This window comes from Lactuca serriola, chromosome 4, assembly GCF_051521515.1.
Source record: "Lactuca serriola cultivar US96UC23 chromosome 4, Lser_US96UC23_V15, whole genome shotgun sequence".
Classification (NCBI taxonomy): domain Eukaryota; kingdom Viridiplantae; phylum Streptophyta; class Magnoliopsida; order Asterales; family Asteraceae; genus Lactuca; species Lactuca serriola.
In genome coordinates this window covers 144,476,613-144,493,824 of record NC_136411.1, presented here as the reverse complement: position 1 = coordinate 144,493,824, position 17,212 = coordinate 144,476,613, and the positions used below count along the sequence as shown (strand labels likewise).

Below are 17,212 nucleotides of genomic sequence, written 5' to 3'. Positions count from 1 at the left end.
TATATTTCTCAATGGAAATGGGGATTGGAATGAAGATTTAGAGAAGGGGATTAGGTCCCTGTGTTTCCCCACCCGGTTGCCATCTCTACTCAAAAGTCAAAAGGGTCGTTAGTTGACAGTTTCATAGCCAATCTGTTCAAAAGAGATGGTTGGGGGGGACTTTACGACAATTTACCAAACATTGGGGCGTTTTCTGTTATCAACCCTGAAGGAGAGTATATATTGCATTATTGCCACCCTCCACCGCCGTGTGCTGGACGGTTAAAAACCGATTGCAACCGTTTCCGGCCTTCCTGTATCTCTTTCCGTAGATCCCGAAAAAGCGGGAAACAATAGAAAAAAAAAACATAAAAAGGTCGCAAACAGCTTTATCCAATTCAAATGATGGCGGCCAATGAAACCAAAGATGACCTTTACGCTCTCTCTCTTCAGGTAACCAACTTCTCTTCATCATTTCCAAAGTTTTTCCGAATTACCTTTTCATTTTCAATTCAAATACACACCTGTACGTTATTACGTCGGATCTAGGGTTCTACATTGCTCCGTGTCCTTAATTTATCGTCTAATTTATGTATGTATATGCATGAATATGCAGAAAGAAGAAGAAGAAAAGTATAAGGAGTATGATCTCGGATCTGACGACACTGACGCCCCTCTGCCCCTAACCGTCACCTCTCGTGTTCGTTCCCCTGCTTCCTTTCATCTATTTTTATCTCCATTTCACTGTTGTAGTCCACTTTCTGAGACTATCATTATTGTTTTTCTAAAACGAGTCATGAATCAATTCCCTCAAGGCTGCAACTCATTCATGTGTATCTCCAATCTTCATGAATTATGGAAAGGGGTCTGGATGGAGGGAATATTATGTTGATTAGTTATAGAGATGAATGCTCTTGGTTGTTGCAGGTATTGTACATGTTAGGTGATATTGCAGCAGGCCCTGCTTTTCGATTTACTCAATGGTTGGAGTTAGTACGGAAGCGTAGTGGCAAGTATAAGTCCTCTGGCTTCCCTCATCGTCCTCATCGCCCTCAAAAACTTGATAATATGCTCTTGAGGTGATCTTCCATTTTATAAAATTTCTTTGATTAATTGATAGATAATTTATCATTTGTAATTCAAAATGAACCAATCATACAGATTGGGATAATTGGAATCTTTGATAGCTTAATCTGTAATTGTGGTCATTACTGTTCAGTGCAGGAGATTTAAGCTTGGAATCAAAAAATTCTCCTCTTTTTGAGCAAGTTGCAGAAATCAGTTTGTGGGAAAGACTTGGTAAGGCTGCTATGTTGAACATTGATCCAAGCTCCTTCTCTTGGGACATGCTTTCTTCACTTCATCACACTGAACATAGTAGTAGCAATGAGCATTCAGAGGATGAAATGAGTAAAGCATTAGAGGTATGTGAATTCAGGAGTTTAATTTTCCCCTTCCATCTTCTTTCTTGAAAACTTACAAATTAGGGTTTGTGTTTGTGTTTGTGTTTGTATTGAATATAGGTGACAGTGAATTCTGGTGGAGTTGTATTCTTTGCACTATTCAACAACAATGAAAGTCGTGAGTTTCTCCCCAAGGAAGCAGCAGCTGTAATAAAAATAGCTTCTTCTAGAATGGCTACACAATCAGAACGCCTTGGCTATGAATTTGCAAGATGGCTAGGTGTCAGAACTCCACAAGTTATTACACTTTCTTACTCTCTCTTTCTCTCGGATTCATCATTTTCATAATCTTTTCAATCAACCTCTTACAACATTTGAACTTTTTCAGGCTAGAGTCATTCACAATTGTAGTACTGAATGGTTAAAGATCAAAGAAGCTGCAGAAAAAGCAAAAGAAGCAGCAGTTTCTGATGGAGATGAAGTTGGTGAAGTCACGTGCTCGGAACTTCTAGAAGCTCTTGAACTCAGCCGATGCCTTTATCTCATGAAGTACTACTACACTTCACTCACTTTATAATTGCAAATTGGGAAACTTGCAGAGAATAGCAACATACTTTCCCCTATCTATCAATATGGTCAAATGTACTTTACTTTTTACCCGTAGTATAAAGTAAAGTACATTGTCTATATTGTTAAAATGAGTAAAGTACGTTGCTATTTCTAGCAACATGCCCTTAAAAATTCTTGTAAATAAACCTTAGAAGACATAACGATTTACCCTTTTATACAGTTATGTGCATGGATGTCCTCTATTGGAAAGCTCAAGTGCATTTAAAACCCAAGAAGCTGCAGAAAAGACAGCAGCTGCCCTTGGGAGAATTTTAATGTTGGATCTTGTTATCAGAAATGAAGACAGACTTCCATGTCGTTACCTTCGTTGGAGGGGCAATTCTGCAAATTTACTTTTAGCTGACAAAATGGCAACTGCAAATAGGGACGCGTTAGAAGAAGCCTTTGATTCTGCTATCAAAAGATACAGACCAAGGGTAATTCGGGCATTACAGAAAGAAAGAAGGTCAACCTCAGTAGATAGCCGAATGAGTGTGGATGGGTCGGAGTTATCATCATCAAAAAGCTCTGATCTTTCTGATGCTATAGGATCTCCAATCTCTTCTGAAAAAACCCTAAAAAGACAAATTACAATCGATCCAATAATCGGTGATTTTGACATTGTAGCCATTGATTCCGGCGTCCCTCGCCGGCCACCCGCCGGAAAACGTGCAGGTGATCAAGAAAACTACCCGAAACTTGTTGAACTTTTGATCAACAGCCCTGAATACGCATCACATCTTTTATATGAAATAACAAGTGGGAAACTAGGAGTCCCTCAAGAAGCCATGGAAACTCCTCCGGACAATTCGCCCTTCAAAGACATGATTTCGGTTGTTCATGAATTCAGAAGTGGGTTTCGTGCAGCCCTCATGAACTTGCAGAGTTTTCATATATTTCTTCTCACACTTCACCAGAAGTTGGATAGTCTTTTAAGGAGTTTCATGAACATTATTGATAAATCTTCGGGTGGTGATTTTGATAAAGAGGATCTGATGATTCTTGAATCTCCATCACACTGTGTTTCACCACAAGGTAAAGTACAGGGTGATACACAGGAGGGTTGTAATGATACAGAAATTCAGAAAACAGCTTCTTCAAAGGGGGCATCATCTTCAGGTTGCAAAGAGAATTTTGACTCCATTTCCCCAATTTCACATGGAAAGTCTAGTAATAAAGGGAGTGGTTCTGAACCTCTTCGTAGCATGCGTATTACCTCAAAGCTACGCGATTTTCATAAATATGCTAAGGTTACTTTGTTTTACTCTTCATTTCGTGTTTCTTACCTGGATAAGTTTTCTAGATTTTAAAAAATATTGATCTTCCTCAGGTTGATGCTGAACTAAACAAAGAATTAGAACAATGGAACGAATTACTTAAAAATGAAGCAGTAAAGCTCTGCCAAGAGAATAACTTCACTTCAGGGTTTTTCGAGGGCAGTGAGAGTAATTCTGTTGTTGATGCTTATGAATTGAAGGTAAAAATATCACTATCTCCATATTAACAAGAAGCATCTGAATTATTATTATTATTATTATTAACTTTGTGTTTGTTTGTTTGTGCAACTTACAGCTCAGGCTTGAGCATATCCTTGAGAGGATATCATTAATATCTGATGCTGGAAACACAGAAAAACCTTCACTGATCACAAATAGCCTATTCATTGGAGGGGCATTAGCTGCAAGATCTGTTTATACACTGCAACATTTAGGGATTACACATATATTGTGCTTGTGTTCTAATGAAATCGGCCAGGCTGAATCTCAACGGGCAGATTTGTTTGAGTATCAAAACTTTTCTGTAAGTGATTAATTATTAATCTTTCCTTTCTTTTTTTTTAAAAAAAAAAAAAAAAGAAGGGGGGGTGTTTGTGATGATGATTGATGAACATGAACAGATAGGTGATGAAGAAGAAGCAGACATCAGTCAGATCTTTGAAGAAGCTCATGAATTTATTGAAGCTGTTGAAGAAAAAGGCGGGAAGGTTCTTGTTCATTGCTTTGAAGGGAGAAGCAGGAGTGCCACAGTTGTTCTTGCATACTTAATGATGAGGAAGTAAGTGAAAGAGTCTGTCTTTACACATAGTTATTATAAACACAAGGCCGGGGTAATTGAAAATTATGTGTTGATTTTGTTGTGAAGGAAGCTGACTTTGTCGAGGGCATGGAACAAGCTAAGAAGGGTTCACAGGAGAGCACAGCCAAATGACGGATTTGCCCGTGTACTTGTGGAGGTGGAGAGGAAGGTGCACGGGAAGGTTTCAATGGAATGGCAACAGAAGAAGCCGTCAATGAAGGTGTGTCCGATATGTGGGAAGAACGCGGGGTTGAGCAGCAGCTCACTGAAGCTTCATTTGCAGAAATCGCATAAGAAATTGTCATCAGGGAGTGTAGACAGTGCCATGAGCATGGAGATTCAAAAGGTTTTGGAGGCACTCAACATTTCAACACCAAGACAATCTCATTCAAGCGATTGAACTGCAACATTTTCTTTATGCCAAATTTGTATTTTGTAAAAATTATTTTATAATCATACATACAGCAGCTACACCTGTAGAATGTAAAAACTTTAAATAAAAGTAAAACGGTTAGTAAGTTTAAGTTATCCAACCCTTATAGTCTAGAAGTTCGTTCTACTTATCTAAAATGCATTCTATTATTCTTTTAAATTACATGTTTGCTCCATGTAGTTTTTATTTTAGGTTGCAGGAACATTTATAGAATTATCTTATGTTTGAGAAAACTATCTAATGATCCCTATGTTTGAGAAAAAAATTTAAATAAATGGTCCCTACAAAATTATCTAATGGTCCCTATTTTTGTAAAATTACATAAATATTCCCTAAAAAATTATAAAATGGTTTGACAAAGTTACCAATATGACCATTTAATGATATATTATTCAAAAGTTACCAGTATGACCAAAATACCTTTGTCACTACCAATGAGTTTGTAGTTCCTTTGGTTGATGACACGAGAGGGCCATTCCAAACCACACTTCAGGCCACTACAAGCATGCATGTCGCCACTGTACGTCATACCGACATCCAAATCCCTCCTAATGAAATTCCCATTGATTGTGTCAATCTTTTGACTGTTCCCATCCTACAACACATGAAATTATTTTAATCCACACATGATGATCACATATGGTTTGTTGGTGCTAACAAATTACCATGATCTCCATTAGGATCTCCACGATCATACTATAACACACATGACACTATGTAGAATGCCCAAGACACTCGTTGGGCTACTCGGGACATGCATCCTGTCTATAGGAGGCAGATATATTGCATTTATTCAATATATGGACATGCAAACTAAAGAAAAGAAAGATGATGCTTTGACATATTCTAGAATGTCTTCACAAGTATCCCTTGTGTCGTACATGTGTTTTGTTGTTCACATGTTACATAGTTTGACATGTTATAGTGCCTATGTTTTCTTTATGTGCTTTGTGCTAGCTTACAAACATGCCGTATTTAATCACCATGTTAAGATTGATGATGAAAGATGATATATGCTGAGATAACATTGGTTAGACAGTTAAGTCCCTATCATGCATTGCATTCCTTTATCAAGCAATGATTTAAAGATGAAAAATGTTTTAAAATATTGAAACTCATTTAAGACAAAAGGTGATTAAAGGTGAAATAATATGAAAGGCGTTTTAAAAATGAAAAATCATTTTAAGACGAAAGATGTTTAGATATGAAAAATATAAATTGTTAAAAATAACTTATTCATTGTTATTAACAATGGAATAATAGTTGTTCTATTAAATTAAAACGTTCATACGAAAGATTTCCATTATTTTGAACCATATTATAACATGAAAATGTATTAGAAAATTAGAAATTAAAGTTATAGTTATAATGATAAAAAGTGCATAATAAAAATATTTGAAAAATATATATTGTTGAAAATGACTTAATCATGTATGGTATTTTATTTTTTCACCAGACTTTTTAGTAAATGTTTTTAATATGTTTGATTATTGCTAAAATTTATTATTTATGTATAATGGAGCAAATCATATTTTAAAATAGCTCTTCGAGGTCATGTTCACAAAATAAAACGATTAGTAAGGGCATATTTTCTTAAACAATTCATTATGACATCCGCCACACACTTATTTATAAAGGATGTTTTGTTAAAATGTGACTTGTAAGCGATTTGTAACCCCCATTTCATTATTTATCAATAATATAACCCGTTAATCTCTCATATGAAGATGGACACAATCGCCTTGATCAGGTCGGACTAGAGCATGTGTATGGTAGTCATTCGCACAAGGTCCACAAGAGTCGAGGGGTCGTAAAGGGTAACGACTTGGAACACCCCAAAATGTTGGTAGTTTTAATGTTACCAGGTCATTTTAACATAACAAAATTTACAGATTACCAATGGAGTTTAATTATTGATTCTATTACAAGTTAGGGGGTGCAGAGTGGACATTTGTATAAAACGAGTTTGATCACGGTCCGACCGAATGGCGGGGGTCAAGGGGATTTCACCTCCTTACGGAATATACTTTCCATAGTTATATTCGAAAGTGTCATCTCTTATTTATGGGACATAATTAATATTTAATGATGGTTGATACTTATCTTTGATAATTAGAAGAATTTGAATTCTATATAAACCTTTGCTCGTGGCCTCATATAATTGTCTTGATACAAGACCGTTCCATGAAGGATTATCCACATAATCTGGATTTTGTGTAGCCTAGACATAAGGTCGAAATATCACATTTAAAAAGTGTCCACACATTCTTCAAGAACATCCAATTTCTCATCGCTTTTAGAAACCTTGTTCTCCTATCTACCCCAACAAAAAGCTGGAAATTATTATATATAAGAACGTTCAACATATATAACAATAATAAATGTAGTGTATCGGTTGAAGTCCATTTTTATATGTAAGAGGCTCGTTTTTTATCTGAGTAGGGACTAGTATTTACGTTTAATTCCCCATGGGGTATATTTGTAATTATGCCATGTTTTCTCGAAAAGTCAAACAAAATCCAAGGAAATCCAACCAAAAATCCATTCGTTTTCAATAAATTTATTTGATAACGAGAACTTCTTGTACAATATGGTGACTATCTTGCACCCACATATGTATTTTGGAACACTCCTCGTATGGGTTAAAAGTTATAAAGATTTCTTTTCAAAACATTTAGCCATTTATAGGAAATATTATGGAATTTAGGTCCCAAATTATATTTAAACAATCCAAGTTTGAAAATTTATAAAATGATGGTGTACAATATAATATCAAGACAAAAGTCAAGGAACAACCACTACATGATTTGTGGCCTTCTAAATATCCAACCTAATCTTTACAAATCTTTCAACATGAGTGTGTGTCAAAATTTTAACGTTAGGCTTGGGGAGCTTAGTGAGTAAACGTGGAGTTAGACTTTGGAATAGAATTGGATAACGTCAATAATCCAATTCCTAAGTCCTAACACTCCAAAAAAATAAAAAACCGTTTATAAGTATAAGGTATTTGCGGTTAAGAAGCATCATTTAAATCATTACAAAACCGATTCATAGGCAATGCACATGCTTTTAGATTTTCAACCCAAGTTCTCTACCGTTAAAACAAAGTACCTTGCATTCTAGGATCCTGATGGTCCAATGGCATAAATTGGGTAGTAGCATCACACCCAAAACTTGTTAGAAGGCAACAAGATCACGGAGATCAACATTTAGGTAACATATGTCCATCACACATGATTCCATGGAATGGGTTAGCAAATTTCATCCCTAAATCTTTTAGCTTAATCATCACGAAGACGAATAATAGTCCAAAGACAAACAATAGTTACAAATTTGAAAAACAAATCATTCCCAAAAAGTGTCCAAAAAACACTTAAGTCAACCCATCCTAAGTGCTATGCACAACTATGTTGATTATATATGTTTTCAATCCAACATTGTATTTTCAAGTGAAGACATTTCCAAATTAGGTTTCACGTAATGCACAAACATACCATAATGGTCACATAAAAATAAAAATACTTATTATAAAGTTTTATAATATATTTCTACATGACGAGTTGGAGCCTTCCAACTCGTCGAGTTGCCCTGAAAATATAAATAATAAGCTTTTAAATTCATACCTGAAGAATGAAATGTTACACTTACATTCGGCGTACATAGGCATACGCGATGGGAGCCTCAATCCTGGACCTTGAGTACGCTAAGCGTACAAGCTGAGTACGTTGGGCGTACTCAGCTGAGTCAACTCAGCTGACTTTTTGACTTTTGAATTTGACCAGATTTCGACCAAGTTTGAATTAGGGGTATTTTGGGTATTTTGAATTGTAGTTGAGTTTGGTCATTTTCAATGTATAGGTGACCGGTAGAGCTTATATTCGGAGCAATGTCCTGTTCAACTATCTTTTCAGACTAAGAGGTGAGTTCTCCTCACTATACTTATGGGTCGAATGCACCAATGTTGACCCACTAGGCTATGTGCCCTGGTATACAGGATGTTGTTATGCTGTAGTGATCTGTTAGATCTGTATCTTTGTATATAGAATGTTGTTATGTTGTAGTGATCTGTTAGATCAATATCTTTGTATATAGAATGTTGTTATGCTGTAGTGATCTGTATCCTAGTATATAGGATGTGATATGCGGTAGTGATATGTAGATCTGCCTATTGCATGTTGATTGTTTATATATGTTTATTTGTTACATATGTCGACATAGTATGGTTGAGGCTTTACTACTATGTGCGTGAACCAACAGACCGGGGGAATCCAACCCGATGGTTGTGGACCTGAAGGTATTCCAGTCCAATGATTGATTGATAGCATGCATGATTGTATATGTTATATATGTTGTGTGTGGTACTTTGAGGGATCTCACTAAGCGTTGACTTACATTTTCAATTTATTGTTTCAGGTACTTCAGACAATCATGGAAAAGTGAAAACGTGATCGTGCACATCCTCTTGGTTTTTATGATTTTGGATTTTGAGGTACTATGATTATGACCGTTATTCTTGGAAACAATGTTTTGTAACTATTGTGGTCGTTGGATTGGTTTTGAAAAATTGAAATTTTTACTCTGATTTTTAGGACGTTACATCAATTCAAAACATCCCAATGTAATTCTTTTTATTGGCCTCTAGCTCCTCGCTAGGGTCTATTTTGTGTTTTTATAAAATTCAGCCCGTTCCAAAAAAATACCTAAAATAATGGCATTAGCAAGAAGGGGCATAAGGTCGACTCAACATTATGTATAAATTGTGGGGTTGAGGAGGAAACTAGAGAACATTTGTTTGGGTATGTTCTTTTGCCTGTGAAATCTAGGAAAAAGTTTTTTGTTGGTGTGAAATGGGTTATGAACAATTTGTAAACACATGTGGCATACTAGCTAAGACACAATAGATGGAGAACTCGACCTGGGGCAAAAAACTAATTCATGCAATTTTCTTTAACTATCATCTGGTCAATTTGGCGAGCAAGGAATGATATTGTTTTCAATAACAATTCCTCTTATGCTGCCCATGTTTTTTATGAAATTTTTCTAGGGTCCTTTCATTAATCATATTTCGGCATTCAAAACAAATTATGACTCACGAGGCAATTACCACACAATGCTCAGCTAGTGCAGGACCACATTTGGAATAAGCATTTAGCTTGGGGTCGTAAATTATAACTTTGCGTTTCGTTTGAATATTAATTATCTCGACTTAGAATGTAGCTCCTTCGAAAATCGATACCTGTTTTCTAACGTTAGAAACATATTTGTTCTTAGCGGGCTTGATATCGATCTTTCTCACATTTTTGAATTTCAGGTGGGAGGTGGTGGACTGAGCACACACCCTTTTTTGGCTCGATGATTGGTTAGGGAATGGAAGCCTGGCTACAAACTTCCCATCTTTATGTGTGCTTGACAAGAATAAATCTTGTTTTATAGTTGACACGTCGGCAGATGACAAGTTTTCGTAGGCTTGGAAAAGGCAGTTCAGTACTCCGCGAGAGATGTTGGAGTTGAATTTAATTATTAATATGGTTAGCCAGGTGGTGCGGTCTAATGGTCCTGATGATCAGAAGTCTAGGTTGTTGACTGATGGCAAGTTCCTTGTGAGCGATCTTAGAGGCCTCATAGATAGAAAATTGACCATTTCGGTAAGCAATCCCACTGTTTGGCTGCAATTGGTTCCTATTAAATGTATTGGATTCATTTGAAAGGCTTGTTTGGGGCGCATACCCACGGCGACGACTTTGTCCAGAAGAGGTATTAAAGTTCCATCTTCTTCTTGCCTAATGTGTATCAATGAGGTAGATACGGAAGATCACATTCTCTTGTTGTCCTATTGTGATTGATACTCTCGTATGGATTTTAAATTGGTGTGGTATCTCTCCTCATATTCATTTCCATTTCCGATTTTTTTTGAACTTTGCGGCCACATGGGGGAATTGTCCTAAAAAGAGGAAGATCCTCCTCGCTATTTGCTACGGTTACTTGTGGTGTGTTTGGAAGACAATGAATGATGTTTGCTTTAACGAGTTACAAATGAATTCTTCAAAGCTGACAAATAATACGATTTCTTTAGTTTTTAGTTGGATGAAACATAGGGGCGGTTTTGGTAATTGTAAATGGAAAGTTTGGGTTTATTTCCCCTTTGACATTATATAAGTTGTTTTCTCTTTCTCCTAATCTTCTTTCGTTTAGACCGGAGGGTATGGGAGGGAAGCTTCCCTCATTTTTGTGGGTCATACCCCCTTTTCCCTCATCTAAAACCCAAGGAATGGATGGGAAGCCCTTCCTCATATTTTTTTTTTAAATAAGTTTTTTTTTATGATTTATAAATTTTAAATTAATACTAAACATAAAATTTAATTAAAAATAAAAAACATCTCATTAATTAAAATAAAACTTACATTAAACCTAAAATTTTAAAAACTAGAAAATTAAAAAAAAAAACACAAACTAAAAATCAAACAAACCAACAATGACCAACGGAAAATATTTTTTCATAATTTTTTCCCTCTTCTTCATCACGAGATCGAGAAATTAAGATTATATCGATCAAACGACGATGATATTTTCTGCATTTCGTCAATGTCCACGCAGAAATCAGATGCACCCGAAGAAGTCCATTTTTCCTTTCTCTTTGCTTTGTCCCTACCCATTGGGCGGACAATTTCTTCTAGCTTGAGTTCGTCATCCTGATTTAAATCTAGACCGACCCGAGTATCGGAGAAGGTTGTGTAACCACTAGAGCCCGTTTTCGTTCTCTTTGATTGTTGGACTCCAAAAATAAAATCTTGCTCGTATTTTTTCCACCTAGGACATCGAACCAATAATTTCCAACAATCGTGCCACTTGAATGGTTTTCCGACTTCTTCAAGGTAAAACTGCAAAGCTTCTTGAAGTATTTGTTCGTCCCTTTGGCCACTTTTCCGTTGGGTTTTTAGGTTGTTGTACAACCTGTTTATTATTGAAACCCCCTTTGCTATTTCTCAAAACTTCGAATTTAGTTGATGTTTCGTACGGTACTCGTCACCTTTTTCTTGCTCCTCTCGAAACCGTTTTAAAATGTGAAACCAAAAATGGTCTCTCGGTTATGCGTTTCCTTGAATCGAATCTTCAGAAATGTCAGCCCAAGATTTGACCAAAACTAGCTCTTCGTGTGGAAGCCATGCAGTCGACTTTTGTCTTCCCGGTTGTGCGACACCCTCGCGCGCTTGTGTTTTCCCTTTACGTCTTTGTGGGGGTGGTGTGGGTTGAGTTTCGGGAACCATCTCTTCTTCTTCCAAGTCATCCAAATCGTCAACAAGTTGGCGTTGTTGGTGAGTTTGAGTTTGAGTTTGAGTTTGGGTTTAAGGTTGAGGTTGATTTGGCGAATGTTGATATGAAAACACAACAAAATTTGAAAACATTTGCGGCGAAACATTTGGAACTTGCATCGGGTAATATTGTTCAACATTTTGGTATTGGAATTGTAGCAGGGATTGAATGGGAGCATCGAGTTGGGGGCGATAAACTCCTTGTGGTGATGAATCGATAGCAAAAATGTTTCGAGAAGGGATGTTTATATACTCGAACCATGACGTTTTTTCCTTCGATCGGAAGGCAGAGTTTGATTGTCGAGATTCATTTTTTTTTTGAGAAAAAAGTAGAGAGAGTAGAGGATTTGTGTGAATTTTGTTTGATGGTAAATAGTTATGTATTTATAGGTGTGTAAAAAGGTTAAAAAGAAATGAATTTAAATCCATTTAGCCGTTGCAGCCAAAAAAAAATTATTTCTTTTTTTTACCGTTGTTCAACGGTTGAATTTAAAAAAAAAAAGAAATAGAATAAAATAAAAAATAACACCCAATCACAGCTGGAGAGAGAACACGGGAGAAGTTTCCCTCACCCATTCCCGCACCACCCTTCCCCGCACCGACGGTGCGGTGTTCCGCCGGGCAGGAACCTCCCCACGATCCTTCCCCGCTCCCACTCTGTCCGGCGTTAGGGTGTGACTTTTTTATAAAATCGGTCTGTTCCAAAAAAAAACAAATATGTTCTCTCTCTCTCTCTAAAAAATCTGTTACTTTCTCTCTCTAATCATTCTTCGCCATTTTAAACAGAAACATCACCACCACCCTCACATAAGTAGCAAAAGAAACACCGCCACAACACCATCAGCAAAATCATGAAAAGCCATTAATTCGATCACCATTGTTAACGGAAGCAGCATCACCTTCAACACCTACTCACCATCATTTAAGCCACCTTTAAGGGAAGCGGCACCACCATGAACTGTCGGGTCTACCACCACCAACCGACCATCATTGTTTTCATATTGACAAAAAAATTCAATCTCCACATAACATTCAAGCAACGTGCAAATTTTCTTTCAATTTCCACAACATTTTCAACTCAAAAAATTCACAAAAAGAAAAGAAAAAAAAAAAGTTGACTCAATTACAGATTACCACTTTGATGAACAAAATTTACTTACAATCAAACCCAAAATATACTTTTATTTGCATGATCAACTGTCAAAACGATTCCGGTAAAGGATTCCCTTTTAAAAATGACCGAAACAACACCAATGATCTTTCAGGCTGTGAGAATGGCGCTTCATGTGATGCACCTCTTACAGTTGCAAATGAGAATATATTTCCGTACACTTGAGTCCACCCTCCAACCTGAAATTAAGTCAAAACCATCAATTATTCAAATCTTCCATAATGTATATGTACAACTTCTAATGCATGCAATACAATCAGTTTCAGCATTACCTGTTGCCCTTCGAACCAAACTCGATATGGTACGGTTGTTTCGAGTCCCATTTCTGTAGCGAGTCGATGGACTAAAGCCCGGCTCCCCATCAATGGAATTACAGAATCTTGATCGCCACTATATTATATTTATTATACGTTTAATCAATAAAAGATTCACTCAGTATAATTTACACTATTGTTTTAACTTGTCCAGACAGTAAGGAGGTGAGAATCCATTGCAGAGTTTCAGGGGGACAGGGTGATGTACCTCCCCTGGTGGTTGTGGGACCGGTTAGTGGGTGGGGTATACCCTTTTTCTTCCGTTTGACTTTGAAGGTCAAATTATATACTTTTTATCTTAAAATCATGGAAAGTACTAGTTTTGAATCTTGGAAGTCAAGTTTTTATGTAGTTATACATTTAATTAATGGGTTAAATGCAAAATATAGCATTATATTGTACTTTGAAAATCTACCCAATTATAGCATTATACTATACAAAATCTACCCAATTACAACATCAAATTTTGCTTAATTTGTAATTCACGTGACATTGTTATAATTTGGTAGATTTTTCAAAGTACAATGTAAAAGTATGATGCAATTTTAAACAAATCAATGTAAGTAGTAGGTTGCTTTTCTTGCATTTTAACCCTTAATTTAAGTAACCAAAATCAAGGACAAAAAAAATTAAAAATCTTGTATACCTATAAACCAGAACCCTAATTCCTTCTTTGAGGAGTGATCCCACAATATTGATGGTAGGTATCTCGATATTGAGTAGTTCATAATCTAAGATGCTGGTTTCCAAATTTAAACCAAAAACAAATAAATATATTAGATCGAGATTTAATAAATTAATAATCCGTTTATATATACTTTATAAAAAATCAAGAACTTACTTGCTACAAACTTCCCATTTTCGGACTCCAACCAAACGTGCATGTAAAGCTCTCCTAACATCACGTCTGTTGAGATAATTAACAGTTTCATCTTCCACACAAACATCGACTCTCTCAGTTACTTGCTGCAATTAAATATAATTATGATTATGATCTATGTAATTAATGGCATGAAGAAACTGATGATTAACCAAATTAAACTACATTTATGGTGTGATTAATGAAGAAATTGGAACCTGGGGGCTAATGATCTTGGATTGCGAGAGCACTGATGGAATACAGACATCAAGAGTAACATCATATTTGTCCACAAATCGACTGGTTTCTCTGCTTACTTGACTATATACTTTTGAGCATATGGGTGAAACTGAATCTCTGTAGTATTCACTCACATATCGTGAATAATTGCATGCAGATGTGAATAATTTGTATGTTGAATCTGATATAAGCCCATGAGACCAGAAATATTCCGCTCTTGAATTCAAATCAGTTGCATACTCCAATACTGGATTTCCTAGCTGCATTGTTTGACAAACACATTAGAGCTTAGTTGACTTTCAAAAGTCAAATCTACTACTTTTTGGATGCATAATCAATTTATCGCAACTTTGCTATAATTTGTGTAACACAATTGATTTGGATGATTAATTTTGTAAAATCGAGTTCAGATTGATTAACAATTATAAAGTTGAAAAAGCGAAAGCTTGTATCTTTTTGGAATGTTGGGAATATTACTCTTTTTTCCCTTTTTGTATTTCACGGATTTGTCTCGAATATAACAGAAAACATGAGAATTGTGGTTTTACTTTGTAACACTTACAGCAATTCCTTTTAAATTGAAAAGCTTCTTGTTTTTGTTGAATTGAACCATAAGTTCAGCTAGTTGCGGAATATAGTGACCTGGCACCAGTACCCCCAAAAAAGGCATTAAATATAAAGAAAAAAAATTTAAATTTTTTTACATGGGAATTCAAGAAATTTAATGAAAAAATCGTGTGCGAAAAAAAAAAAGATATAAAGATTACCTGCATAACTTTCTCCTGTTATGAACAAATCTCTCTGTTGATACTGAGGGAATTTCAAGAACCATTTGTGCAAGAACACAAGATTGTCCCTAGCTTTAAATTTTTAAGAAAAGAAAAGAGAAATTTAGAGAAAGAAAAATGAAGAAGAAGAAGAAGAAGAACCCATTTTCCTACGTTTTCACAGTACATGAAAACTCATGAAAAACAACTTTTTTAAGGTTCTTTTGAAGGAATAACACATTAAAAAGAAGGCCTTTTGAGGTTCCTAAAAAAGGGTAACTTCTTTTTCTCAAAGCTATTTTTAGGGCATAAAGAACATAAGTAAACAAATAATTCTGCCGAAAGTAAAATCACCAGAAATACCTGTAATCGCATCAGTGACAACTTCATAACCAGAAGAATTCGATGAATCATAAGAAAACCCTACTCCAACTGGGGTCTCTAAGTACAACATATTCGCCTCTGTAATTTTTTCAAAAAAATTAAAACTAACCCATGTAATTTTAATCGAAAATGTGAAATTAAAACTAAAAAGGGTATCATCTTTTTTCATCATAATTGCAATTGCTGTACCTGTGTTCCAGCTATACTCATTTCGAACCAGTCCCTGACCATTTGGCCTAAAAGGTCCATTTTCAGAGAATGCTCCAACACCCAGTGATGAACATCCAGGCCCTACAACAAGTTTGCTTAATCAAAACTTCACGGAAATTGATTCAATTCAATTTTTCATAACTTTTAAGCTTTTTCTTCATCTTTCTTGAAAATGGGTACTTCAGAATTCAAATTCTTACCTCCATTCAACCACAGAACCAGTGGTTTTGAAACTGGATCAACTTCAGCTTCAACAAAGTAGTAAAAAAGGGCTCTTTTTCTTTTCGAATCCAAGGTGACATAACCTGAAAATTGTTGAAACCCAACAGGTGGTTGTCCAGGCAATTTCAAAATCTTGTCGGATTCCGACAATGATGGTTCGCCCACAACCACCGTGAAAGCACACAGCATAACCATCAGCGAAACAGCCATTGTCATGGCCATGGGTTTCTTTCAAGAATCGAAGTCAAGATTTACACTTTACACTTTTCAGTGAGATGAGATGAGATGAAAAACTAACAATATAATGAAGATGGGGGTGGTTATATATGGTCAGTGGAGAGCATGAAGTTATGGAATTCTTTTAAACAAACAACTTGGTGTGCATGCTTTGTTTTTTATAATCATTGTAAGGGGCAAGCTTTTTTACACATTTGCAGGCCTGAAAATGGTGGGTGTGTGAATTGGGGTCTATGTCTATGAGCATGTGGGCATGGGCTTCAGGGCTTGGTTTTATTTTGAAAGTGAAAAAAGAAATAAAGAGAGAGAGAGAGAGAGAGAGAGAGAGAGAGAGAGAGAGAGAGAGAGTGAGAGTGATGAGTTACTCTGTAGTCTGAATATATGAGATGAGAACGCTTTAAAATTTTCTGGAAAATTGTTTCAGAAATTTTGTGAAAAGTTGCTTTTGGTCCCTCCGTTGTTGGCTTCTTATCATAGTACATACAGATTTAATCAGTTGAAACTTGGAAAGAAAAGAAAAGGGACAAGCTATACAATTGAATTTGTTTTTTTGTTAAAGGGCTTAAGAACAAACAAGGGTATGTTCCACACCAAAAGTGGCTTTACAGGCTTATTTCTTTTCCCAACAGATAAAGAAATTACAGAGATATATAATGATGGTGATTTCTGATGCATCCAAGAAAGATAATAATCACATATTTGTAGTCTTTCACAAGTTCACTGTTTTACTTCTTAGAAATATAGTAAAAGTTAGGACTAAATTACAGAAATGGTCCCTTTGGTAATATTAAAAATCACACTTTGACTCTAAGTTTCATAAATTTAGCAACATCAAACTTTATACTTTCATTTTTCTTGTATCCTTGTTGTATGGTTGGTCTTTAACTTCTCATCATTAAGGTGTTGTTTGTTTTGGAAATGGTAAAATGTTTTTAGTCTTTTTCCGTGTCTGCGGTAGAAGATGTGGACCAAAAGTATTTTTCTATGCTTTCATACAA

General features: G+C 35.8%; 2 protein-coding genes and 1 long non-coding RNA gene across 3 annotated transcripts; 1 reads left to right on the top strand and 2 right to left on the bottom strand.

The window, feature by feature from the left end:
* Positions 1-218: 218 nt before the first annotated feature.
* LOC145102661 (dual specificity protein phosphatase family protein) lies at positions 219-4,595 on the top strand. The gene is made up of 11 exons (XM_079040116.1): positions 219-432; positions 596-679; positions 907-1,058; positions 1,199-1,403; positions 1,503-1,679; positions 1,771-1,931; positions 2,173-3,241; positions 3,322-3,468; positions 3,564-3,791; positions 3,889-4,046; positions 4,134-4,595. The coding sequence occupies exons 1-11, from the start codon at positions 382-384 to the stop codon at positions 4,465-4,467; spliced, it is 2,766 nt and encodes a 921-aa protein (XP_078896242.1). The 5' UTR covers positions 219-381; the 3' UTR covers positions 4,468-4,595.
* Positions 3,889-5,452, bottom strand: LOC145102662 (uncharacterized). Its single transcript, XR_013706219.1, has 2 exons — positions 5,166-5,452; positions 3,889-5,095 (listed from the first exon to the last, which is right to left on the bottom strand). It is a non-coding gene; the product is annotated as an uncharacterized LOC145102662 (long non-coding RNA).
* Positions 5,453-12,841: 7,389 nt separating this feature from the next.
* Positions 12,842-16,675, bottom strand: LOC145102660 (serine carboxypeptidase-like 45). The gene is made up of 10 exons (XM_079040115.1): positions 15,956-16,675; positions 15,735-15,836; positions 15,525-15,623; positions 15,162-15,254; positions 14,957-15,036; positions 14,373-14,654; positions 14,137-14,261; positions 13,942-14,034; positions 13,254-13,371; positions 12,842-13,160 (listed from the first exon to the last, which is right to left on the bottom strand). The coding sequence occupies exons 1-10, from the start codon at positions 16,197-16,199 to the stop codon at positions 13,011-13,013; spliced, it is 1,386 nt and encodes a 461-aa protein (XP_078896241.1). The 5' UTR covers positions 16,200-16,675; the 3' UTR covers positions 12,842-13,010.
* Between the last annotated feature and the right edge of the window lie 537 nt (positions 16,676-17,212).

Excerpts from the sequence above, each read along its gene's own strand:
- LOC145102660 (XM_079040115.1), bottom strand. The coding sequence starts at position 16,199 with ATGGCCATGACAATGGCTGTTTCGCTGATGGTTATGCTGTGTGCTTTC. Across the intron at positions 15,837-15,955 it reads GGTTCTGTGGTTGAATGGAG|GGCCTGGATGTTCATCACTG; the intron begins GTAAGAATTTGA and ends AACTTGTTGTAG. Across the intron at positions 15,255-15,524 it reads TGTCACTGATGCGATTACAG|CTAGGGACAATCTTGTGTTC; the intron begins GTATTTCTGGTG and ends AAAAATTTAAAG.
- LOC145102661 (XM_079040116.1), top strand. The coding sequence starts at position 382 with ATGATGGCGGCCAATGAAACCAAAGATGACCTTTACGCTCTCTCTCTT. Across the intron at positions 433-595 it reads TTTACGCTCTCTCTCTTCAG|AAAGAAGAAGAAGAAAAGTA; the intron begins GTAACCAACTTC and ends ATGAATATGCAG. Across the intron at positions 3,242-3,321 it reads ATTTTCATAAATATGCTAAG|GTTGATGCTGAACTAAACAA; the intron begins GTTACTTTGTTT and ends GATCTTCCTCAG.